Source organism: Rhinoraja longicauda, chromosome 21 (assembly GCF_053455715.1).
Source record: "Rhinoraja longicauda isolate Sanriku21f chromosome 21, sRhiLon1.1, whole genome shotgun sequence".
In the NCBI taxonomy this organism is placed as follows: Eukaryota; Metazoa; Chordata; class Chondrichthyes; order Rajiformes; family Arhynchobatidae; genus Rhinoraja; species Rhinoraja longicauda.
The window spans coordinates 16537582-16563334 of record NC_135973.1 but is presented as its reverse complement, the minus strand read 5'-3'; the positions used below and the strand labels follow the sequence as shown (position 1 = coordinate 16563334).

Here is a 25753-nt window from a genome sequence, read left to right as displayed (position 1 = left end):
TAGAACCCCTGTCACAACAGGAATGACAACAGCCGAGTCACTCACATTGGTCACTTTGAACGCAGTGAATGTAAACAAATCTGGAGCTGTGAGCATATGGCAGAAGATAGCTGCTGCCAATTTCAGTGAACATGAGCAAAGAATTTTCTTGCAGACTCCAAATGCACAAGTGATCTCCGGGATTTGTGTTTGGGCCGCACTGATTGTGACATTTCATCAGGTGAGTTCAAGGTTTGCATTGAATTACACTGAAATTATAGCACTGCCACACATCATTCAGCCCGCTGGTTCGTATCAGTGTTTAAGCAGGAGCATCCTCTTGTGCTGCTACATCTTTCCCCACACCATCCCGTTTGATCAATATGTCCTCCAATCATTATTTCTCAGGTTAGACACGAAAAACTGGAATAACTCAGTGGGACAGGCAGCATCTCTGGAGAGAAGGAATGGGTGATGTTTCAGGTCGAGACCCTTCTTCAGACTGGTTAGGTATAAGGGAAACGAGGGATATAGATGGTGATGTGGTGAGATAAATAACAATGAATGAAAGGCAAGAAAAAATTAACGATGGTAAAGGAAACAGGCCATTGTAATCTGTTTGTAGGGTGAAAATGAGAAGCTAGTGCGACTTGGGTGGGATAGAGAGAGAGGGAATACCGGGGCTACCTGAAGTGAGAGAAATCAATATTCATACCACTGGGGCTGTAGGCTGCCCAAGCGAAATAGGAGATGCTGTTCCTCCATTTTGCGTTTAACCTCGCTCTGACAGTGGAGGAGACCGAGGACAGAAAGGTCTGTGTAGGAATGGGAAGGAGAATGAAAGTGTCCAGCATCCGAGAGATCAGGTTGGTTCAGGCGGGCTGAGCGAAGGTGTTCCGCAAAATAATTGTCCAGTCTGCGTTTGTTCTCGCCGATGTATAAGAGTCCACATCTTGAACAACGGAATACAGTAGATGAGGTTGGAGGAGGTGCAAGTGAACCTCTGCCTAACCTGAAAAATCTGTCGGGGTCCCTGGACAGATTTGAGGGAGGAGGTACAGCAACGGGTGTTGCATTTTCTGCGATTGCAGCGGATGGTATCTGGGGAGGGGGTGGTTTGGGTGGGAAGGGATGAGTTAACCAGGGAGTTGCGGAGGAAGCGGTCTCTGCGGAAGGTGGAAAGGGGTGGAGATGGGAAAATGGCTAGTGGTTAGATCCCATTGGAGGTGGTTGAAATTTCGCTGGGTTATCTGTTGAATGTGACGGCTGATGGGGTGGAAGGTATGGACCAGGGGGACTATCTGTTGCGATGAGGGGGAGAATGGGCGGAGATGCGGGGTACCGAGGAGGCATGAGTGAGGGCCTCATCTATGATGGGAGAGTGAGATTTCTCTCACTTCAGGTAGCCCCGGCAATCCCTTTCTCTCTATCCATCCCCCACCCAAGTCCCACTAGCTTCTCATTTTCACCCTACAAACAGGGAACAATGGCCTGTTTCCTTTATCGTTGTTACTTTTTTGCATATCTTTCATTCATTGTTCTTCATCTCTCCACATCACTGTCTATATCTCTCGTTTCCCTTATCACTAACCAGTCTGAAGAAGGGTCTCAACCCGAAACGTCACCCATTTACTTCTCTCCAGAGATACTGCTTGTCCCGCTTAGTTACTCCAGCTTTTTATGTCTATCTTTGGTTTCAACCAGCATCTGCAGTTCCTTCTTACACATTATTTTCAGGTTTATTGAGTCTCATCTGAAAACCAGTTATCTACCTTGACTATTCCCGATGTGAACAATTACTAAGTCCTAACCACTTTAAAAACTTCTCCATAATCTTAGATACTTTAATTATATCCCTCTGTATTTTTTCTTTACAGGGTAATGTGTGTCAGAATGTCCCATATTTCCCTTCGGGTGCAACCCCCCAATTCTGATATCTTGCTTTGAAATCTTTTTCTCATCACAATAACCTCTATAACGTTTTACAAACTGGAAAAAAGATTTGCGGTGCCTTTTGAGAAACAGCTGAAGGATCATAGAATGATGTTACTTGAGAGAGGTTATCCAGGAGATTATGGTGTTCTAGTTCTTAGACAGGTCTATTCAGTTAATTTCTTTCCATCACTTTTTCCCCACCCTAGTGAAGGGAGAAATGTTTCCCCCATCCAAAGGTTTTTTTGAATATCATTATGAAATAATCTTCCAGTGCCCCCGTGTAGTCTGTTTCAAATTAGAAAAACCCACTACAGGCATCAAAAGAATCCTATGGGATCCCAACACTAGTCACATCTTTCCATCTCCACCAATTCCAACTTTCGCAGAGACCGTTCCCTTCGTAACTCCCTGGTTAACTCATCCCTTCCCACCCAAACCACCCCGTCCCCGGGTACCTTCCCCTGCAACTGCAGAAGGTGTAACACCTGTCCCTATACCTCCTCCCTCGACTCTATCCAGGCACCCCGACAGCCCTTTCAGGTTAGGCAGAGGTTCACTTGCACCTCCTCCAACCTTATCTACTGTATCCGTTGTTCAAGATGTGGATTCGTATACATCGTCGAGACAGAACGTAGACTGGGCGATCGTTTCGCTAAACATCTTCGCTCAGTCCACCTGAACCTACCTGGTCTCCCGGGTTGCGAAACACTTTAATTCTCCTTCCCATTCCCACACAGACCTTTCGGTCCTCTGTCTCTTCCATTGTCAGAGTGAGGCTAAACGCAAATTGGAGGAACAACATCTCGTATTTTGCTTCGGCAGCTTACAGCCCAGTGGTATGAATATTGATTTCTCTAACTTCAAGTAACCCTGGCATTCCCTCTAACAATGGCCTGTTTCCTTTATCATCGTAACTTTTTTGCATATATTTCATTCATTGTTCTGCATCTCTCTACATCATCTTCTATATCTCTCATTTCCCTTTCCTGTGACTTTCAGTCTGAAGAAGGGTCTCAACCTGAAACATCACCCATTCCTTCTCTCCAGAGATGCTGCCTGTCCCACTGAGTTACTCTTGCTTTTTGTGTGTATCTTCAAAAGAATCTCTTTGTTTCCTCCAACCTTCTTTAGTTTTAACTGCATCAGCTGGTTAATGACTGTTCTGCCACTGGAAATCATTTATTTGTGTTTAATCAATCAAAGCTGCATTGAAAACATACCAAATGTTCCCCGTTTGCTCGGAATTCAAATAGACAACAGGGCACATTTAATGCTGCAAACCATTATAATGTTTTTGTCGTTTTTGTTCGCACTGATATAGGGTCAAGGATAATAATGATCCAATAAGAGATCCCAGAACTGCTAAAATTAGGCATGTTTATTCCACACTTTCCAACTCTGCATGTGTTCATAAATCGCACATGTGCCACATCTTCCAGAGTTTCCAATCAATCAATTTTGGGACGAAGGGATTACATGTTTCTTTGTTCTCTTGTAGATTTCACACAGGAAGTAAATGGTTTGTGTGTGCTTTTCTAATTCTGTTTCCTATTTTTACGAGGTACAGCTCTTCTGTAATCACTCTAACATCCTGTTTCCAAATGTTGATTTTTTTAATTAGTTGTTTACACACAGACTCCAATAAATTGTTTAAGTTACTCAGCAGTTACTCCATCTTTTTGTGTCTATCTTCAGTTTAAACCAGCATCTGTAGTCCTTCTTACACAAATTGTTAAAATTATTTTCACTCCATGCCTCTAATCTTAAATCCATTGTTGTTTTGGCTAGCTCCCTTTCACTCTCTCCTCAAGAGTTGGCTGAACTAAGATCAAATATGTTAAGTCTTAGACAATAGACAATAGGTGCAGGAGTAGGCCATTCGGCCCTTTGAGCCAGCACCGCCATTCAATGTGATCATGGCTGATCATTCTCAATCAGTACCCCGTTCCTGCCTTCTCCCCATACCCCCTGACTCCGCTATCCTTAAGAGCTCTGTCCAGCTCTCTCTTGGATGCATTTGGAGAATTGGCCTCCACTGCCTTCTGAGGCAGAGAATCCCACAGATTCACAACTCTCTGACTGAAAACGTTTTTCCTCATCTCCGTTCTAAATGGCCTACCCCTTATTCTTAAACTGTGGCCCCTTGTTCTGGACTCCCCCAACATTGGGAACATGTTTCCTGCCTCTAACGTGTCCAACCCCTTAATAATCTTATATGTTTCGATAAGATCTCCTCTCATCCTAAATTCCAGTGTATACAAGCCTAGTCGCTCCAGTCTTTCAACATATGACAGTCCCGCCATTCCGGGAATTAACCTAATAAACCTATGCTGCACGTCCTCAATAGCAAGAATATCCTTCCTCAAATTTGGAGACCAAAACTGCACACAGTACTCCAGGTGCGGTCTCTACACAATTAGCAGTTCAGCTGTATAACCTTCTGTGGAATGTAGCATTGTCCTGTAGATTAGCAACAGCTTGCTAATCAATATCTTATTAAACAACCTTGCAATATCTGTTTCTTCCGTGCTTTTTGATATGTGGGAAAACAAGTGTGTGTGTGTAGAACTATTTGATTTATAAAGTGCTCAGATAGAAATGAACACAATTGAGCACTGTTATCTGAGACTATATCCCCCTGCTTAATCATGATGAATGAAAGTGGATCTCAATTGATTGCTAGTACACAGATTTAAATCTGGACCCAGCATATTTAACTTCTGTTGGTTTCAATTCACTGTACATGAGGACCAAGATGTCCATTATGTGTAGGAAAGAACTGCAGATGCTGGTTTAAATCAAAGGTATGACACAAAATGGTGGAGTAATTCAGCAGGACAGGCAGCATCTCTGGAGAGAAGGAATGGGTGAGGTTTTGGATTGAGGCCCTTCTTCAGATGTCCATTATCTTTGCAATGAACAAGTATGCTTTGCCCAAATATATTGTTATCCATTTCCAACTCTTTAAAAAGTTGTATATGGTGATTTGGCGTTCCAACTTGACAGATCTGCAGGATTTATAAACTACAAACCAATAAACAAAACTTTTCATCTTTCTCACTGCAGAGCCCTCCTAACTTTTATTATCCTGTATGCTTTGTGTGATATTTCTGACTCCATTGAATGGAACCTTGTTCCATTGTTAATTCATAATGGCTTCAGTCCTCATCTGAACATTTCTCATCCTCCGTAATTTATGATAATTGGTGTCAAACCTGTTGCACAGTTTGACAGATCTGCAGTTGTGCTGTATTCTGTCTGGGAATGATCTTGGTTTTCCTTACTTTCACAATGATTTCCACTTTTTCTTTGACTTCTTGATATCCGTAATATATCTCCATTTAACTCCAGCAAAGAGAAAGGTCTTTGGCCTGAAATATAGCCCCGATTCTCTACTTACAGATGCTGCCTGACTGCTGAGTATTTCCAATATTCTGTTTGTATATAAAAGAAACAGTTCTTTCTGTGATTGTTTAGCCAGAAGACTTTAATATCCACCTTTAAACGCAGGTTAGGCCTTGTTTATAGTATGTCATCTGAAAAGGCAACACTCCCCATATCACCAGTTCCCCTCAGCACTGCACTGAGGTATCAACCTTAATCTATTGCTCAAATGTTAGTGAGGCTGACTCGGGTGAGAGTGTTAATTAGTGAGACTGTCAAATGACCATATAATAACGTAAACATCAAGCAAGCCCATCAAAGAGAGGCATTAGTGATTCACCGTGACGCCCTTCTGGAAGGAGAGCTGAGTTAACTAAATACTTAATAGTGATTAAAGCTGCTATTGTGAAAGTAGTTCTCACGGCAGTATACAAATTCTGGGCAGAGCCCATAGTTCTGTTGTGATCATTGCTTAGTTCTGCTGCTGAAAAATACACTTAGAGTCACATAGAAACGACTTAATCTACAGTAATAACTCTTATCTCCCTATTTCTGGGATTCACTCCCACATCACGTGTGGCTGCGCCTAACGGCTGCGGCTCTCTGGCAGTCTGTTTGTCTTTTTTTCTTTTTTTTGTTTGTGTCGGTGTTGGGATGGTTTTTGTTTCTGTTTTTGGCTGTGTATGTGTGGGGGTGGGGGGTGAAGGTGGGGGGTGAAACCTTTCTTTTATTAGGTCTCTTCCCCGGGGCGCAGCTCGGCCGCGGGACCTTCCATCGGCCGCGGGGCCTTCCATCGCCCGGCCCGGCGCGGCTCGGCCCGGCCGCTGGACTTAACATCGCCGGCGCGGCTCGGCTGCGGGACCTAACAGTGCCCGGCGCGGCTCGGCTGCGGGGCCTTCCATCGCCCGGTACGGCCGCGGGACGGTTCAGCGCTCGGTGCGGCTCGGCCGCGGGGCCTTCCATCGCCCGGTGTGGCTCGACCGCGGAACGCTTCAGCGCTCGGCGCGGCCACGGGGCCTTCCATCGCCTGGCGCGGCTCGGCTGCGGGACTTAACATCGCCGGCGCGGTTCGGCCGCGGGACGTTTCAGTGCCTGGTGCGGCTCGGCCGCGGGATGTTTCAGTGCCCGGTGCGGCTCGGCCGCGGGACTTAGCAGCGGCCGCGGGGCCTTCCATCGCCCGGCGCGGCTCGGCCGCTGGACTTAACATCGCCCGGTGCGGCCGTGGGTGCGGGGGGAAGAGAGTGGAAGTTTTGTTGCCTTCCATCACAGTGAGGGGGTGTTTGGAGTCACTGTGATGGATGTTTGTGTTGGGGTCGTGTGTCCTGTGTTCTTTTCTTTTTTGCTGTGTCTTGTGACTGCTGAAATTTCGTTCGGTATTTATACCGAATGACAATAAATTTCTGTTATACTGTTATACTGTTATAACTAGAACCATAAAGGTAATTAAAGTGCAAATTGCACAATTTTACTGTAAGAAATCAAAGTGGATTCCAGGCAACATTTATTCGAGGGTCCATAAATCTGGTTGGGCCCAATCTATTTAGTTCTTCACCTAGGAGAGGTCTGTTGTATTGATCAAGTTTCACCCAGCCATTTAACCAACCAACATGTGGAGGGGATTAAGAGCCACAGAGACGGTCTTTTGCTTTATTGCAGTTGTCAGGGTGTTAGCGTGTAATTAATAGTTCCACGTGCTATGCATTTGAACTCTCCTGACTGCCGGCATCTGATGTGCCCTTGAGCACTTTGAATGAATCAATGATTTAACAGCGTCTTCCCCACTCTTCAAACTCTTGAACTGACCTCTCATAAACTAAGGATGTATTGCTGATCTCCCAACCTACGTTGTGAGGCCCGTACAATTTTTTTAATCTTTAATTTCTCCATCGCTATAACATTATATTCTGCATGGTTTCCATTCTCTTTTGCATTATCTGCTTTAGTTTAGTTTATTGTCACATGTACCGAAGTACTTGTGAAATGGATACTGGTGCAAAACCCACTGCTGGAGGAACTCAGTGAGTTCGAGGAACTCCGTGAGTTAGGCAGCATCTTCGGAGGTTAATGGGCCGGAGGCATTTCGGGTTGAGACCATTCTTCATAATTAGGAAAGGGCCAAATTGCTCCCTTTTCATACCTCGCTGGATTCAATGCTTCAGTTTATTCTTCTGCAAACAAACAAGTTCGGAGCAAGAAGACCACTTAGATCCTTCAGCTGGTTCTGTCACTCATTAAAATTAAGGCTGATCTGTTTATAATCTCAACCTGCATTTTCCAGCAGTGACCTTTAACCCTCTTGCTTATCTAGAATCTATCTTCCTCTGCCTTAATTTTTTTAAATCTCTTTCCAGTTCCCTCTGAGGAAGAGTTTCAATGACTGAAGACCGGCTCTTATTTTTCACATGGCTCACTTTCTTCCACTCCCCCCTGCCCCTTTGGATCTAAAATAACCCAAAATGCTAGGATTACTCTGCAAGTCAGGCAGCATCTGTGGAGATACGATTAGAGTTTCAGGTCAATAAACCATTTGTTTGAACTGATCCTTCATCAGAACACTGGATCTTGTATGTTTCAATCAATTCAGCTCTAATTTATCGAAATTCCTATGGATACAAGCCTACCCTGTCCAACATTTCCTTGTAAGAAAATCTGCCCATTTCAGGTATAACCTAATAAATGTCTCTGAACTGCTTCCAATGTATTACCATGCTTTCTGAAATGGGGAGAACAGTACTGGATATAACACTCTAGTGCTCAGGAATTAGATTGAGCAGAATTTGTAAAATGTTTCCAAGAAAGTTTACTCGAGTAATTATGCAGAGAGGTAGAAACACGGCCTCTTATTAGGAAATGAGGCCAGGCAAGTGGCTGAATTATCTTATTTTCCGATAGGAGGGACGTAAAAAGTGGTTTGCCACAGCGATCGGAACTGGGGGTTTGGCTGTTTGCCGTGTATATTGACGATTTGGATGAGAATGTAGGTGGCATGAGTAGTATGTTAGCAGATGACATCAAAGTTGGTAGTATGGTGCACAGTAAAGGTTGACTGAGGGTACAGCAGGATTTAGATCAACTGGAAATGTAGGCCAAGGAATGAAACATGAAATTTAACTTGAACAAGTGCATAGTCATTCATTTTTGAAAACTCGAACCAGGGCAGGACATAATAAATGACAGGGTCCTGAAGAGTGTAGAACAGAGTGACCTTGGTACAAGTACACAGTTCCCTGAAAGTGATGAAACAGGTAGACAAATTGGTGAAGAAAGCGTACTGTGTGCTCACCTTTGTTGGATGGGGCATTGAATACAAGTGTTGGGACACCATATTACAGCCATAAAGGACATAGCTGAGACTGCACTTGGAATATTGTATGTGGTCAGGTTTCCATTTTGTTGGAAGCATGTGATTAAGTTTGTGTGTAGAAAAGATTTTTTTTAAATGTTGCCTGGACTGGAGGGCTTGAGATACAAGGAGAGACTGAATAGGCTGGACTAGGAAGGAGGATGAAGGAAGAACTTAGACATTTATAATTCAATGAGGGGCATAGATAAGGAGGAGGGTCACTATCTTTTTCCCAGGGTAGTGGGAAACCTTCCCCAGGTGTTTAAAACTAGATGGCATGGTGCGGTTAGAGAGGAAAGATTTAAAGAGGATGTAAAGAGCTAGATTTCCATATAGAGGGTGATGGCATCTGGGATGAGCTGCTTGAAAAAGTCCCACACAAGAGATTAGTGTGCAAAATTAGAGCATATGGTATCAGTGGTAGGGTATTGACATGGATAGAGAACTGGTTGGCAGACAGGAAACAAAGAGTAGGAATTAACGGGTCCTTTTCAGAATGGCAGGCAGTGATTAGTAGGGTGCCGCAAGGCTCAGTGCTGGGACCCCAGTTATTTACAATATACATTAATGATTTAGACAAAGGAATTAAATATAACATCTCCGAGTTTGTGGATCACACAAAGCTGGGTGGCAGTGTGAGCTGTGAGGAGGATGCTTTGAGGCTGCAGGGTGACTTGGATAGGTTGGGTGTGTGGGCAGATGCATGGCAGATGCAGTATGATGTGGATAAATGTGAGGTTATCCACTTTGGTGGCAAGAACAAGAAGTCAGATTATTCTCTGAATGATGTCAGATTAGGAAAAGGGGAGGTGCAATGAGACCTAGGTGTCCTTGTACATCAGTCACTGAAAGTAAGCATGCACGTACAGCAGGCAGTGAAGAAAGCTAATGGCATGTTGGCCTTCATAGCGAGAGGATTTGAGTATAGGAGCAAGGAGGTCCTACTGCAGTTGTACAGGGCCCTGGTGAGACCGCACCTGGAGTATTGTGTGCAGTTTTGGTCTCCTAATTTGAGAAAGGACATTCTTGCCATTGAGAGAATGCAGCGTAGGTTCATGAGGTTAATTCCCAGGATGGCGGGACTGACATATGATGAAAGAATGGATCGACTGGGCTTGTATTCACTGGAATGTAGAAGGATGAGAGGGGATCTTATAGAAACGTATACAATTCTTAAGAGATTGGACAGGCTAGATGCAGGAAAAATGTTCCCCATGTTGGGGGAGTCCAGAACCAGGGGTCACAGTTGAAGAATATGGGGTAGGCCATTTAGGACTGAAATGAGGAAAAGCTTTTTACCCAGGGAGTTGTGAATCTGTGGAATTCTCTGCCGCAGAAGGCAGTGGAGGCCAATTCACTGGATGTATTCAAGAGAGATATAGCTCTTAGGGCTACAGGAATCAAGGGATATGGGGAGAAAGCAGGAACAGGGTACTGATTCTGGATGATCTGCCATGATCATATTGAATGGCTGTGTTGGCTCGAAGGGCCGAATGTCCTACTCCTGCACCTATTTTCTATGTTTCTAAAAAGTGGTAGAGGTGGGTATGTTTACAATGTTTGGCCAGGTACATGGACAGGAAATGTTGAGAGGGATATGGACCAGGCAAATAAAACCAACTACGAAGGCATCTTGATCAACATGGATGAGTTGGACCGAAAGGCTAGTTACCATACTGCATGACTCAGTGGACTGGCCTGTCCCCTGGATAACTGGCTTAACCTTCCTACTTTTGCATTTGGTTCCCTCATCAATAAAAAAAATAACATTCTGTTACCTTTCCCAATTGTGTTAGAAGGCTTTCTGCAGCCCCTCAACAGTTCAGTCTTGTAGTCGTCAGACAAGACAACATTGCTGTGTGGCCAGCAGATTCCCAACGTTGCACTTTACTCTAATTTAGTTGCCCCCAATCTCAAAGCAAAAATGTGAGGCGATGAATTTTACCACCTAAACTGGGCCCTGCAGTCATTTTCTGGAGGGAATGGCTGCAAGGTGATTTTAAAAAAGGCCATGGAACCTAAACATTATTGGGCATATATTTTTTTAAAAACAATGTGAGTCACGCAGCATTTGTGGAAAGATAAACACAGCACATTTCAAGACAAAGACCCTTCATCACTTCTTCAATCTAAGTTTCCCTTTACATAGATGTTGTCGAACCTTCAGAGTGCTTCCATAATTTTCTGTTTCTATAGCCCACGTCCAGTATTTACAATTTTTTTGATTTTCATTGTTGAGCAATCTCACTATTGCATCAATAATTCAGAATGAGTCCAAAGTGCACATGGATTTCTCTCTCCATCTCCAGGCCTCTGCAGCAGGGGTGTTAATCATTAGCTTGGCACCAATGACCATCTGTCTATCTGCATGTCCTGACCAGATTCTCACTTGGGAACCAAAATTGTAAACTATATGGTTGAGATAAAAGTTCAAAAGCCAATAGTTCAGGAGAATCGCTAGGTTTTAGAATGAACTAAATGACAATGTTCTTGCGTTTTTAAATGTCGGAAGGCTGCAAGAAAGATGGAGCAGTCAAGGAGCAGCTGCAGAGCCTTGTGAAGATAATTTACGCACTACATTACTTCCTGGAATATTACTTGGATCTATATCAGCAAAGGCAGGCGCGTTGCCTCTGTTAGCAGGCTGTTATTCCCACCAATCTGAATGGAAAATCTAAGCTATCCTCACTGTGCAGTACTAAAGGAGTGTTGCACTTTGAGTAATTTTAGATGTTAAACAAAGGCATATTTTCCTCCTTCGATAGATGTATGAAAATGCACTGAATTATGCTGAAGAGCGGGATAGTTTTTTTCTTACATTTCTAACCAATATTATCTCACAACCAGAGCCACAATTATTATTTTCTTTTTTTTTACCAACTTGTTTTTACCCACTCAATTTCTACAGATCCAACAGTAGCTATGTGTCAAATGACCTACTTCTGCTATTTCTATGGTCTTATCCCTGCACAAACCTTCTTTCTTTTTATCTGTGTTCTGCCCACATGACCCTTGCTCTGTCGTTGTGCAAGTGACTTCATTAGATGCTTTGCAATGCAATAAATATATAATGGCAGATGTGTTTTAATTGAGATATGTATGTGCAGTCATGTTCTGAACCAGGAGTGCACTACAACTGATACAGCACTGCTGGGCCAAGCTTTGTCCAGTGCTTGATTTTCTACCTGGCTACAACATCACCTTGGTTGCATTGAGTAACGTCCAAAGTTCAACTTGCGTTAGAGAGACTGATCCCAGCAAACGAGTTGCTTTACATCGGAAAGAAGTCCTTAAAAAACCCCCAAAAAACATCCTCCATGTTCTTTATGTTGTGTATCCTTACCAAGGCTAAAACTACTTGAAATGCTGCTCCTACACTTCTAATTATATCTCTTTTGGGATGTTGACATTTAAACAGGAGGAGAGCATTTCTAATGTTCATGAGATGTGAAGTCATGGAACATTAGAGTACTGTGTAGAAAGTTTAAATCTTCATGTACAATGGTAGTTTTAGCAGCAGCTCAAGGTATCTAAAAGGAGATTGAGTTGATTTAAGGTTTGACTTTCCAATATCAAGCTCTTCTTCTCTAGATCTGAATTGCATTTGTACCATTTAATAACCTGAAATTCCCTTCTTATTGGCAGCCACACAGCCAGTTATGATATTCTGTCCAAACTCCTTATTTTCCAGTCCAAATCATTTATTTACAACACAAACAAACAAGGTCCAGCACTGAACCCTGCAGAGATCCACTGCTGGTAACCTTGCCCTCCCAAACTCCAGACAACTTGTATCCTTTGCTATGTAGGAAAGAACTGCAGATGCTGGTATAAATCGAAGGTAGACACAAAATGCTGCAGTAACTCAGCGGGACAGGAAGCATCTCTGGAGAGAAGGAATGTGACCCGAAACATCACCCATTCCTTCTCTCCGGAGATGCTGCCTGTCCTGCTGAATTACTCCAGCATTTTGTATCTACTTTTGCATTCTTTGCTTCTTCCCACTGAGCCAATTTTCAATTTAGCTTGTCGATTTAAATAGATCCCTTGGCTTTGACATTATTGAACTATCTAGATCTTTGTCAAATGCCTTGCTAAAATCCATGTATATTACTTCAAAAGTTCTACTCTCCCCGTTGTTAAGTTTAAAAAAAACCCAATTTAGTCACCTTCTCTTAACATGACCTTCCCTAACATCCATGATAAATGTCCATGATTAATTCTGTGTCTCTATGCATTCTGCAGTTCAGTGTTTTTTTCCAATGACTTACCCACAGGATTTTTTCCTTCTTAATGCATGCAGATTCCTTTGCAGGGTTTGTGAAGAAACTCTCCATTGATGAGGGGGAGCTGAGTTATTATCCTTATTTATCCATCCCTTTTACTCAGCTTTAGACCATTATTAACCTTGGGAGTTCGCTGAACATTGATTGGAAATCAAATTTGGAAAGCCCTGATCTGGATCACAGGGCGGGATACTTGACCAGCCACCAAATATTGATTTTACGTAGCACTCCAAATGCAGTATAATACTTTGGCATTTCACAGGCATAGTTATTGGACAAAGTTTGGCATTGACCCTCAAGGCAATTGACCAAAAGTCTGGTCAATTTGGTGTGGTTAAGGAGAGTGGCACAGTAGTGTTGCTGCATTGTAGCATGAGAGACCTGGTTTGGATTCTGACCTTCAGTGCTGTCTATATGGAGTTTGCACATTGATCTTGTGAGCCTCCCTTGTGTGTTCTGGTTTCCTCTGATTATCACAGAGATGCGATGTTTGAGAGGTTGACTTTCTACATTCACCTTTTTCTCCCATCCTCCCTAATCCCCCTCCAAGCTAACTATTCTCCTACTGCAGATCTACAGTAGTGAGAAAATTGATGGGGATGGGAGAGGAAAACTGGGATAGGATAAGAGAGACCATTGATGATTGGCATGGTCTTGATAGGCCAAAGGTCTTGTTTTGTGCTGTATCACTCAGTGAAAGGAATAGAGAGGAAGAGGCATACATAGGTGAAAGCACAGTTGCAAATGATGGGATGTGTATATTGATGACACGCCAGAGGCCAGGCTTGGGAGAGCAGAGGCATCTCAGAAGGTTACAGGCAAGGAGGAGATTTCAGAGAAAGGGAGGGTTGAGAATGAAAACATTTAAAATTGAGGAATGTTTGCAAATTTTCATTTAATGACACGCTGTTTAGAACTTCCTCTGTAATCATTTGGAATTGAACAGAGCACCTATTTATATTAATGCAGTAGTAATTTCCAGCTGAAGCTCCTGGACAGTGTTAATGATATATGCCTGGGGCTCCAAGGTTCCCTTTGATTTATTTTTTTAACTCGCGGGGCTGTACTCACTGGGAATTTGTGTTTTGCGTTGCTTGCTGTGCCTTCGAGGTTTGCAGCTCAGATCAGATTGTGTAATCTGTCATCTGGAGGCAGCTGTGCCTCGTATGCGGATGTGGCTGCTCCTGATCGCAGGTACCAAATTGATTTGAATCTAGGAGCCATTATATATGTCAGCTGTTGTTTGTGAATATGTTACCGTGGCATGTAATTATAAAATGTTTGTCCTAAAGCAAGACAACATTGCTTTTGGTTTCCATACTTGCAAAATGGAAATTTAGCCCATTGAATCACTATTGGCTCTTGGAACGATTACATCAATCTCATTCCCCCACTTATTTCCCTGAGGCCTATTGTTCCACTGATGCCCACATCAAGACCCTATAGATTTTCTACCACCCACTCACACTACTGGTAACTTACACTAGCCAATTAACTTATTTTGAGTCTGAAGAAGGGACCTAACCCAAAACATAATCAGTCCAATTCCCCCCACAGATGCTGCCTGGCCCACTGAGTTCCTCCATTGTTCTGAGTTTTGTTCAATCTATGAATCTGCTTGTCTTTGGGAGGTGCAGCCAAGGGAAATCTGAGATCATGGAGAATGTGATAACTCCACATAGATATCACGAGAGGTCAGGACAGAACCCTGCTTCACAGAAAAGTGGAACAACTGCATTGTCTCCAGTGCTACTGTGCCACCCCAATTTAAACCATCACTGCAATAATGCAGAGGATAGACACAAAATGCTGGAGTAACTCAGTGGGCCAACAGTGTCTCTGGAGACAAGGAATGGTGACGTTTTGGGTCAAGACCCTTCTTTGCTTGAAAAGATTTCTCATGCAGTCTGATTCAGAATCTATCCATATGATTTTGTTTCATATGCATACCCTTATCCAGCTGCCTTTTGAAATTATGACTTGGTGATACGTAGATGCAATGAACTGCAGATGCTTGTTTACAAAAAAAGACTGCTGCAGTAACTCAGCGGGTCAGGCAGCTGGAGAACGGTGGATAGGAGAGGTTTTGGGTCTGGACCCGTTTTCAGACTGATTGTAGTGGGGGGTAGACCAGCTTTCTGCCTGACCTGCTGAGTTACTCCAGCACCGTCCTTTTACTGGTGGGTGATAGGTGGCCCGTGGAGGGGTAAAGAATGACAACAGATGGAGCCAGTTATCAAAGGGAGAGGGTGGAGGTTGAGAGACCGAGGTATGTGAATGATGGATGGAGGCAGACATCAGAAAGAGGCAGATGGAGCCAGATGAGGGGAAAGGGAGGGTGAAGGTGGCGATGGCTGATAGAGATTGATGTGGGAATGCAAAGACTGTTAGTGCTGCAATTTGCTAAGGAAGGTGATTGTGAGAACTTTAAGGGGAGAGGTGAATGGCAGATGGAACCTGAACCAGATGAAAGGGGAAGCCAATGGATGGTGGGACAAAAATGACAAAACTGGAGGAGAATGGGAAATGATGGAATGAGGTTGGATACATCATATGTGAGGGCTTTTCTGAAATTGAGAATTGGTGTCTATGCAACTGCTCCTCGTTCAACAAACCCAGCATCACAGGAACCAGCTGGTGAAGGCTCATTGCAGTCCTTTTGAGGGAAAAATACAGTTGCTCCTCAATTTACGATGGGGTTACGTTCCGATAAACCCATCGTAAACCGAAAATATCGTAAATCGAAAATACATTTAATACATCTGATCACGTGACCGGAAGCGAGCTGCGGCTCGCTGCCATTGCCCAGCGTTTGCAGCATCGTAAAGTCGAAATATCGTAAGTTGAGGAGCATCTGTATTGTTAAGATCAAAACTCTAATAGACCAGGTGGACTCTCAAGGCAAGAAACAATGGCCCATCAAGCCTCATCCAAGTACATATTAGATGGAATGAATATTTTAGATTCAGATTAGATCAGTTTATTGTCATATATACCAGTGTGGAATGAAATTCATTGTTCACATGAAGCTCTGTGTAAGCAATATTCATGCTGTAATGATAAATGCAAGAATAAATACAATGACGTGCATTCTCTACCACTCATGTAGGCAGTGAGTGAGGTATTGATCCCTGTAAAACGTGGGTGAAAATTCCTTGCCTCATTTTTGTTCTTTGACGTCCAAAGTAATGATGCACTCCAAATCAACGTCTCAAATAAACAAATAAATTATTTTATTTGCCATATGGGGAATTTGCTTCTGCTGTAACTATTTTCCAAAGTAACTCCTTAGACACAAAATTATTTTACAGTGTAAATCTAGTTACCCATTCTTTTTGCAGAAGCACATGATAAAATGTGGCTGACGATCACAGGCAAATGGGTTAATCTAATCAATCTGTTTTAAGCTGCTGCCAAAAATCTCCATCTCAGATACCTGTGGTCTTCAGAAAAGAGCGTGGGATGGAGTTGCAAGCTGTTGGTGATTGAGAAATATGTTTTGACGCTCATTAAAAACAGCAGTCGGAAGCACTGAAAGGTTCATTGGTTTGCGCTGTTAGATGAATAAACAATGTATGATTTAATGAAAATTTTAATTTAAAATGTATATAATCTTTTCATTTCCCACCTCTTCACAGATTTACCTGCATCTCCGAAATTACAGCAGGCCCAACGAGCAACGTTACATTCTCCGAATCCTTTTCATTGTTCCCATCTACTCCTTCGACTCCTGGCTTAGCCTACTGTTAATCAGCAATGATCAGTACTACGTTTACTTTGACTCTGTGCGAGATTGTTATGAAGGTGAGCAAATGTCATTATTCCAGGAATCGGTGTGTTTGTTTCTTATCCTATAGAGATGAAACCAGCATATCTCTCCGAAGAACGAGTTGGGATATCTCTTGTGCTCTTTGAGATACCCTTGCTCTCATGCACCCTCTCTCGCACATCCCCATCCTCACTTGTGTTGCCCCCTCTCTCGCTCATTCATCCCTCTTTTCCTCCAGATCTGCTGCAGATTATTTGCTTGTTACGGAGTAATATAATTAATTTCCTGGGAAGGGGAGTACATGGGTGTGATTTCTCTGAAGCATAGATGCTTGGGATTTGCCTGCATAAGAAAACTGATTTATTTTTGCTTCTGATGTTTTCCTCAGACCCTGCAACACTTGCGCTTGGCACAAATGTGCAAACACAATGTCCAATAATAGGTGACTAAGGAGACATCTCTTTCTGTTTGTGTTAGAACATGAATGCAATGTGACTGTGGAATGAGGGCACTGGAGAATGTGAAAAGGCAAGAAGCACAATGCTGGAAATAATACAGGTGCAGAACACTGGTGATTTTATCCAATGGAGCATTTCATCATTTTGCAGCAAAAGAATGAGGATAGGTTGAGGCCAATCAGAAGATGGGTCTAATTCTTAACATCTATAGAGAGAAGGGGGAATTAGAAAAGCTAGATTAAAAGTTGACAGGACAAAATCAATGGGCCCAATTTTCAGTTCCCCCAGGAGAGCTAAACCTAATTGTAATTTATTTTTACAATCCAATGAATCGTAGTTTCAGCAGAAGGCACGGATAAATGGATCCTGCTGATTGGCAGCTTGATTAAAGAGAGGATTTGGTAGCCAGGGCTGAATCCATGGAAAATATCCTGCATCGAGACTGAACTGGATGAAATAGTCATTCTCATTGTCATTGGTCCAATCTTTTACAGAAAATGAAAATAGCATTGATTGGAGCCACAGCATTGTATAGCACGGAAACCCACTACGTCCATGCCAAACTTTGTCCATCTATGTTTATCCCCTTGGCCCCTATTTAAGCATCTATTTAATTATCTCTTGAATGTGGTGATTCTGTCTGATTCCACCACCTCCTCTGGCTGCACATTCCAACATCAACCACTCTCTATGTAATCCCCTTTAAATCCCCCTTTTTTTCATCTCAAATGTATGCCCTCTTGTTTTGAATGCTCCATCCTGAGAAAGTGACTGCATACCCTATCTAGGTCTGCATACATTTTATATACATCTATCACGTCACCCCCCCCCCCCCCGCGCCTCTTTTGCACTAAGGAAATCAAGCCCAGCCTATCCAATATTTCCTTTAACTGAAGTCCTCCAATCCATGCATCAGCTGTTGAATCTCCTCTGCACTCTCTCCAGCACAATCATAACCTTCCTATGTTGTGATCAAAACTGCACACAAGACTCTATGATCCAACCAGTGTTTTCTAATGTTGCAACACAACTTCTTAACCATTCTAAGCCTGACTAAACATGCCATATGCCTTCTTCACCATCCCATCCGCTTATTTATAGGGTGGTGAAGAATAACTATTCTTTAGATAATCATGGATTGACTTCAAATAGCCATGACAGCTCTCCCTGAGAAGCTGGGGATCGGCCCCCTTTAGTCCTTGCTTGTTAATCCACTGCAATGTTAGGTGGGGAATTCCAAGATTTTGATCCAGAGAGATATTGGATATACATTAAACTCTTGTCTTTCTGATATTCACACATCTGTAATTCTCATGCAACAGATAGAAAAAATACCAAAGAATATTAAGCAACATCATAAAATGCTCAAAAAGTGAACATTAAAAAATGTCTTTTCACTCTTATTTTGCATAACATTTGAAATGTTCGCTTATACGCATGGGCAGTGCAGTTGTAAGCTGATTAGCAGCAAATCCTCTTTGAAGATTTGGCATTTCATGTGATGGTGAGTGCAGTAATTCATTTAATTTGTTTTGCTGCCGATTGCATTAATACTGTTTAGCCTTAACGTATAGAATTGCCAGAACATAGGATAGTACAACAGGAATAGGCCCTTCAGCCCATCATGTCTGTGCCAACCATGATGCCAAGCTAAACTAATCCCATATGGTTGCATAATATTTGTATCCTTCGCTTCCCTGTCTGTTCATGCATCTGTTTGAAAGTCTCTGAAACATTGCTATCTTATCTGCTTCAACCACCTCCCTGGCAGAGTTTTCCAGGCTCGTATGGCTCTCTGAGTAAAATACTTGCCTCACAAATCTCCTTTAAATTTCCCCCCTCTCTTAATGCTCTACCCTCTTGTATTTGATATTTCCACGGGGGGGGGGGGGGGGGGGGAGAAGAGAGGAGGAGACTGACTACCCTATCTCACCTCTTGTAATTTTGTAGATTTCTATCAGGTTGCCCCTCGGCCTCCAGTGTTCCAGAAAAAACAATCCAAGTTTGTCTAACCTCTCTTTATAGCTAATGCCCTCTAATCCAGGCAACATCCTGGCGAGTTTCTTCTGCACCCTTTCCAAAACCTCCAAATACTTCTCTTGCCTGGCAATTACACGCAGTAATCACACTCCTCCAAATGTGGCCTAACCAAAGTTTTGTACAGCTGCAACATAACTTCCCAATTTTTATACACATTGCTTTGACCAATGAAGGCAAGCATATGTAACCCTTTTTTACCACCAAACTACTTGTGTTGCCACTTTCAGGGAATCGTGGATTTGCAACGCAAAATCCCTCTGTACATCAATGCTCCTAAAGTCCTGCCATTTACTGTATATTTTTCTTTTGTATTGAACCCCTCAAAAAAAAAACTTGCATTTATTTGCATTAAATGGCACCTGCTATTTCTCCACCGACATATCCAACGTATAAAACATCTCTATAAGTGATAGATAAAGAAAATATTTCACTATATTTAGTTATTTATACATCGTCCTAGGAGTCTTTCTCTGTGTTTTCATTCTAGTCTATATCACAATCCCCATATTTTATATTTGATGGGTGTAAGAGATTTTATGATCCAAGTCAAAGAGAGTTTTCTGTGTTCTGCCAAGTTTTAATTGCCCACGCATCTTCTCACTGTTGCTTGATGTGTCCTACTGTTTGCAAATTGGCTGGTATGTTTGTTCACAAGTGACTGCCCTTCAAATAATTATCTGTAAAGAAAGTCAGGCCATTATGAAGATCCATATAAATATCCTGTGGGTGTTGTCTGAAAATCCAATTGTGGTTCTTGCTGCATCAATCAACATGGTGAGCATCCAGAGACTGAGTGGGATATAATAACAAAATCATAGCATACCAGTCCATTTGACTCACTGAAGGTGCTAACACCCAATTTATCTCCCAAAGCCATCGCAATTTTCCCTTTCAGCTCTTTGTCCCATTTTCTGTTTGGAGTTATCTGTTTCCACCGTTTTTACTGGCCGTACATTCAATGTAAAACATTGTTATTTAAAGGGATGAGAACATATAGTTCTGCAATTTATTTAAAGGTTTATGGATGGAATTCTGGTGAGTTATTGAATCATAGAGTCGTACAGCATACAAATTGGTCCACTATGTCCGGCCGACATTTTTTGCCCATCTACACGAATGCCATTTGACACAACCACAAACACATTTGTCTGTCTAAATGCCTCTTAAACATAGTGATTGTCTTTGATTCCAGAATCTCCTTGGGTAGAATGTTCTAGATATCAACCACTCTGTGTTAGAAAAGAAACTTGCCTCAAATAATTTGCTTCTTCCTCTTACTTTAAACCTATGCCCGTTCGTTTTTGTTATCCCAACCATGTGAAACATATGTTGATTACCTACCTCACCTCTGCGCATTCTCAAGCACAATTGCATCCTTCCTATAATGTGGTGACCAGAACTGGACACAACGTTCCAAGTGCGGCCTCATCAGTAACATTGCATAGAACATCCCAATTTATACTCCCTACCCTGACCTGTGCTTTCTTCACCACCCCATTCAGCTGTTTTGCCACTTTCAGAAAACTGTGGATTTGGATGCAGAGTAGTGGTCGTACCATTTACTGTATATATCCTATTTCACTTCCCAAACTAAACCACCCCAACATTTTGGGATTAAATTGTCTGCCAATTTTCCATCTAATCTGTGCCCTGCTGCAGCTTGAAGATAACATTCCTCACCATCCACAACACCTCCAGTTTTCATGTAAACAAACTAATCGTTACCTTCTGCATTCACATCCAAGTTGTTAATATATATCATAAGTAACAAAGATGACACCATCGATCCCCGCAGTACACAACTGGTCACAATTTCCAAAAAGCATTCTTCCATCGCTACTGTCTGCCTCCAACCTATTAGCCAACCTATTTTGCATCCCACGTGCCTTAACTTTCTGGCCTAGCCTACCATGAAAGGCTTTGTTAAATGCTTTACTAAAGCCATAAAGGTAATATCTACCTCTATGCGCTCATCAATCTCCTTTTATGTGGTGATACTCTTTTTGTGAATTCTCATGATGCCAGCAATCAATCCATCCCTCCCTCCCTCCCTCCCTCCCTCCCTCCCTCCCTCCCTCCCTCCCTCCCTCCCTCCCTCCCTCCCTCCCTCCCTCCCTCCCTCCCTCCCTCCCTCCCTCCCTCCCTCCCTCCCTCCCTCCCTCCCTCCCTCCCTCCCTCCCTCCCTCCCTCCCTCCCTCCCTCCCTCCCTCCCTCCCTCCCTCCCTCCCTCCCTCCCTCCCTCCCTCCCTCCCTCCCTCCCTCCCTCCCTCCCTCCCTCCCTCCCTCCCTCCCTCCCTCCCTCCCTCCCTCCCTCCCTCCCCTCCCTCCCTCCCTCCCTCCCTCCCTCCCTCCCCTCCCTCCCTCCCTCCCTCCCTCCCTCCCTCCCTCCCTCCCTCCCCTACATTCTTTGAGGATGCCAGACACTTGAGAGTATACAGCATTTCTAAGTCAGGGTAGGGGTTCTTGTATGCCTACCAATGTCAAAGGTGATGGAGGTCATGGGTTTGGGAGGTACTGTTGAAAAACATTGGCAATTTTTTTTTTTCAGATACAGCGCGGAAACAGGCCCTTCGGCCCACCGAGTCCGCGCATTAACACTATCCTACACCCACTAGGGACAATTTTTACAGCGATCCCCGCACATTAACACTATCCTACACCCACTAGGGACAATTTTTACATATTACCCAGTCAATTAACCTACATACCTGTACGTCTTTGGAGTGTGGGAGGAAACCGATCTCAGAGAAAACCCACGCAGGTCACGGGGAGAACGTACAAACTCCGTACAGACGGCGCCGGTAGTCAGGATCGAACCTGAATCTCCGGCGCTGCATTCGCTGTAAGGCAGCAACTCTACCGCTGCGCCACCAAGTTATCATATCATATCATATCATATATATACAGCCGGAAACAGGCCTTTTCGGCCCACCAAGTCCGTGCCGCCCAGCGATCCCCGTAACATTAACACTATCCTACACCCACTAGGGACAATTTTTACATTTACCCAGCCAATTAACCTACATACCTGTACGTCTTTGGAGTGTGGGAGGAAACCGAAGATCTCGGAGAAAACCCACGCAGGTCACGGGGAGAACGTACAAACTCCTTACAGTGCAGCACCCGTAGTCAGGATCGAACCTGAGTCAGTAGATTCTGTGGCTGCCATTCACTACAACCACAGTGAAAGAAGGGTATGTTCAAGGAATGGCAAGAGTGCCGATCAAATGGGCTGCTTTTTCGTGTTGAGGGATGTTGAAATTGAAAACATATCATCAAAGAATGTTTATAAGCGTTGGCTTGTTGTTGACCTTCCAATATTGCCACCAATATTGTGTAAACTTTGCATTACATTACAAAACCAGTGTACTTCAAAAGTGCTTCAATGCAGTGTGTAATGTTTACGGTGCTCTGAAGTGTGAAAGGCATTTTCTTTCATGTGCTTTTCTATGTCCGTTGCTTTTTATCTGCTCATAATATGGAATTAATTAACCACATTCAATGAAACTATTACATAGTATGCAAGGAGAGGAATATCAATCTGAAATATTGACTGCCCATTAATCAGATATGGTGGAATATAAAACGGGTTTAAAAATGCAGATAACTTTTGGGGGTGGGGGGGGGAAAGAGGACAAAAGTTGAGGCCTGTGAGAATGCGGAGAGCAGGAGACACCAAACAACACATTGTGTGATAGATTAAGGGGTGGTGGTCAGATGGATAAAGATGCAAGATATCCAGCTGGATGAGATACATGGGAGCTAAAATTGTTATCTGAAATTATTAAAGGAAAAAAACTGCTGGAAATCTGAAAAAACCCGCTTTCTATAGGCTGATTATCTGAAATAAATGTCTGGTCAAGAAGATTATAATGTTCTTGGAAGGAAGATGTTTCGCCTTTTTATTCCCTTTCCCATCCTGGCACCCGCTATAGACAATAGACAATAGGTGCAGGAGTAGGCCATTCAGCCCTTCGAGCCAGCACCGCCATTCAATGCGATCATGGCTGATCACTCTCAATCAGTACCCCGTTCCTGCCTTCTCCCCATACCCCCTCACTCCGCTATCCTTAAGAGCTCTATCCAGCTCTCTCTTGAAAGCATCCAACGAACTGGCCTCCACTGCCTTCTGAGGCAGAGAATTCCACACCTTCACCACTCTCTGACTGAAAAAGTTCTTCCTCATCTCTGTTCTAAATGGCCTACCCCTTATTCTTAAACTGTGGCCCCTTGTTCTGGACTCCCCCAACATTGGGAACATGTTTCCTGCCTCTAATGTGTCCAATCCCCATTCCTTCTCTCCTGAGATGCTGCCTGACCTGCTGAGTTACTCCAGCATTTTGTGAATAAATCGATTTGTACCAGCATCTGCAGTTATTTTCTTATACCCCTAATTATCTTATATGTTTCAATAAGATCCCCCCTCATCCTTCTAAATTCCAGCGTATACAAGCCTAATTGCTCCAGCCTTTCAACATACGACAGTCCCGCCATTCCGGGAATTAACCTAGTGAACCTACGCTGCAAGCCCTCAATAGCAAGAATATCCTTCCTCAAATTTGGAGACCAAAACTGCACACAGTACTCCAGGTGCGGTCTCACCAGGGCCCGGTACAACTGTAGAAGGACCTCTTTGTTCCTATACTCAACTCCTCTTGTTACGAAGGCCAACATTCCATTTGCTTTCTTCACTGCCTGCTGTACCTGCATGCTTCCTTTCAGTGACTGATGCACTAGGACACCCAGATCTCGTTGAACATCCCCTCTTCCTAACTTGACACCATTCAGATAATAATCTGCCTTTCTATTCTTACTTCGAAAGTGAATAACCTCACACTTATCTACATTAAACTGCATCTGCCATGTCTGCCATGTCTATGATGTTACGTTATCAACACTCATTTAACATTGAGGTCTCATTTGTTGGGAGTGGTGCAGCTGTGAGAATAGGGCAAAGGGCATTTTCGAGGAGCACTCTGGATCAAACGAAGTACTGGGTACTCAGTTTCTCTCTTCACAGTTATTCACTCATATTGAGCATTGCATTTTCTATTTTATTTGAAAGTTGCAGCCTCTGTAGTTTTGGCTTTGTAACCCAAGGTGTCGGTCGCTTAGTAATTGGATACTGTTGCAACTGCACCTTTAAATTTGCTGACGACACCACCTTTGTTGGACGAATTATGGATAAAGGTTAGTCAGTGTATAGGAAGAAGGTTGATCATCTGATTCTTGCCAAAACAACTGCCTTACTCTCATTGTCAGTAAAAGCAAGGAACTGAATTTAAAAGAGGAAGGCCGAGAACCAACAAAGCTGTCTTCATCGGGTCGGTGGTGGAGAGAGTGAACAAGTTCCTTGGCGCGCATATCTCTGAAGATCTGCTTAAACCCATCACCACATTGGTGCAATCATAAAGAAAGCCCATCAATGCATCTACTTCCTGAGAAGATTGAGGACAGAATGAAGAAGGTTCCAAAATGTGGTGAACACTGCTCAGTCCATCATGGGTACTTACCTCCCCATCATTGAACCCTATAAGAGGCTCTGCTCAAAAAGACAGCCAGCATCATCAAGAACCCACATCACCCTGGCAACACTTTCATTTCACTCTTGTTACCGAGAAGAGAGTATAGGAGTCTGAAGACTGGATCAGCTTCTTTTCAACAACTATCAATTAGGTGTTCCATTTAAACTCCAAGCTATGAACTGCCTGGGTTGCGCTGGAGATTTTGAGCTTTGTTTTGTTTTTGCACTATATTGGGTTTGTTTTTATTGATTTTTTTTGTTTGTTGTGTTCTCTATTGAGCACAATGTTTGTAAACCAGTTGTGCTGCTAACTCTTAAATCCGGTGAAGCATCCTCTCTCCAATTTCCTAACCCGTGAATTGGCAAGCAGCTACATTTTGGCCATGATACTTTTACTCCCAGTGCCTCTCTGATCGATTAATCCAGTTATTGCCCACCTAAGAAATAAATTTAGTCTTATAACTTCTTCATGTAAAGTTGGATTGATGCATTCTGAGATTTACATTCTGCATTCTCAATTACCTTTGAATGTGAGCTGTCCTTTAATGCCTTTAACCTTGATCAACACACAAAAGTACGGGCAATACCTTATAGCATTGTCACTTTTGTTGCTGGTGTGCTTGTGTGGTGGGGAGCATTCTTCCCTGCTAAACAAAGAATGAATTTGCTTGGTCTCAGTTAGGTATCACAGGCTGATTTTTAATTATTGCCACTCTTTCACAGGGCTGTTAGGCTGGAAGAGCCTGTTTGTTCTTGGTGTGACCTGTGCAACAATGGAAAATGAATATTCTGAACAGATTGCAGTGATCAGGCTTTAGTTCATTCTGAATGCTGAGCACTCCCTGCAGATAAAGGATGACTTTCTTCCATACAATTCCATGGGCTTGGGTGGATGATTAATCCATCCTGAGATCCATGGACTCTGCCTCGGGCATCAGCCGCTTGACAGGGTGGGGTGTTTGGTATAAGTTTATTATTGTCACATGTGCTGAGATACAGTGAATTGTTCTGCATGCTATCCCAGCCAAATCATAC

At 43.1% G+C, this 25753-nt stretch overlaps 1 protein-coding gene across 1 annotated transcript in view; it reads left to right on the top strand.

Annotated features, from left to right (window-relative positions):
• Positions 1–25753, top strand: part of tmem184a (transmembrane protein 184a) — a 60294-nt gene that overhangs the window by 12095 nt on the left and 22446 nt on the right. The window contains exons 4-5 of the mRNA XM_078418387.1: positions 4–220; positions 16566–16731. Of these exons, the coding sequence (XP_078274513.1) occupies positions 4–220; positions 16566–16731 (383 nt within the window). The remainder of the gene's footprint in view (positions 1–3; positions 221–16565; positions 16732–25753) is intronic.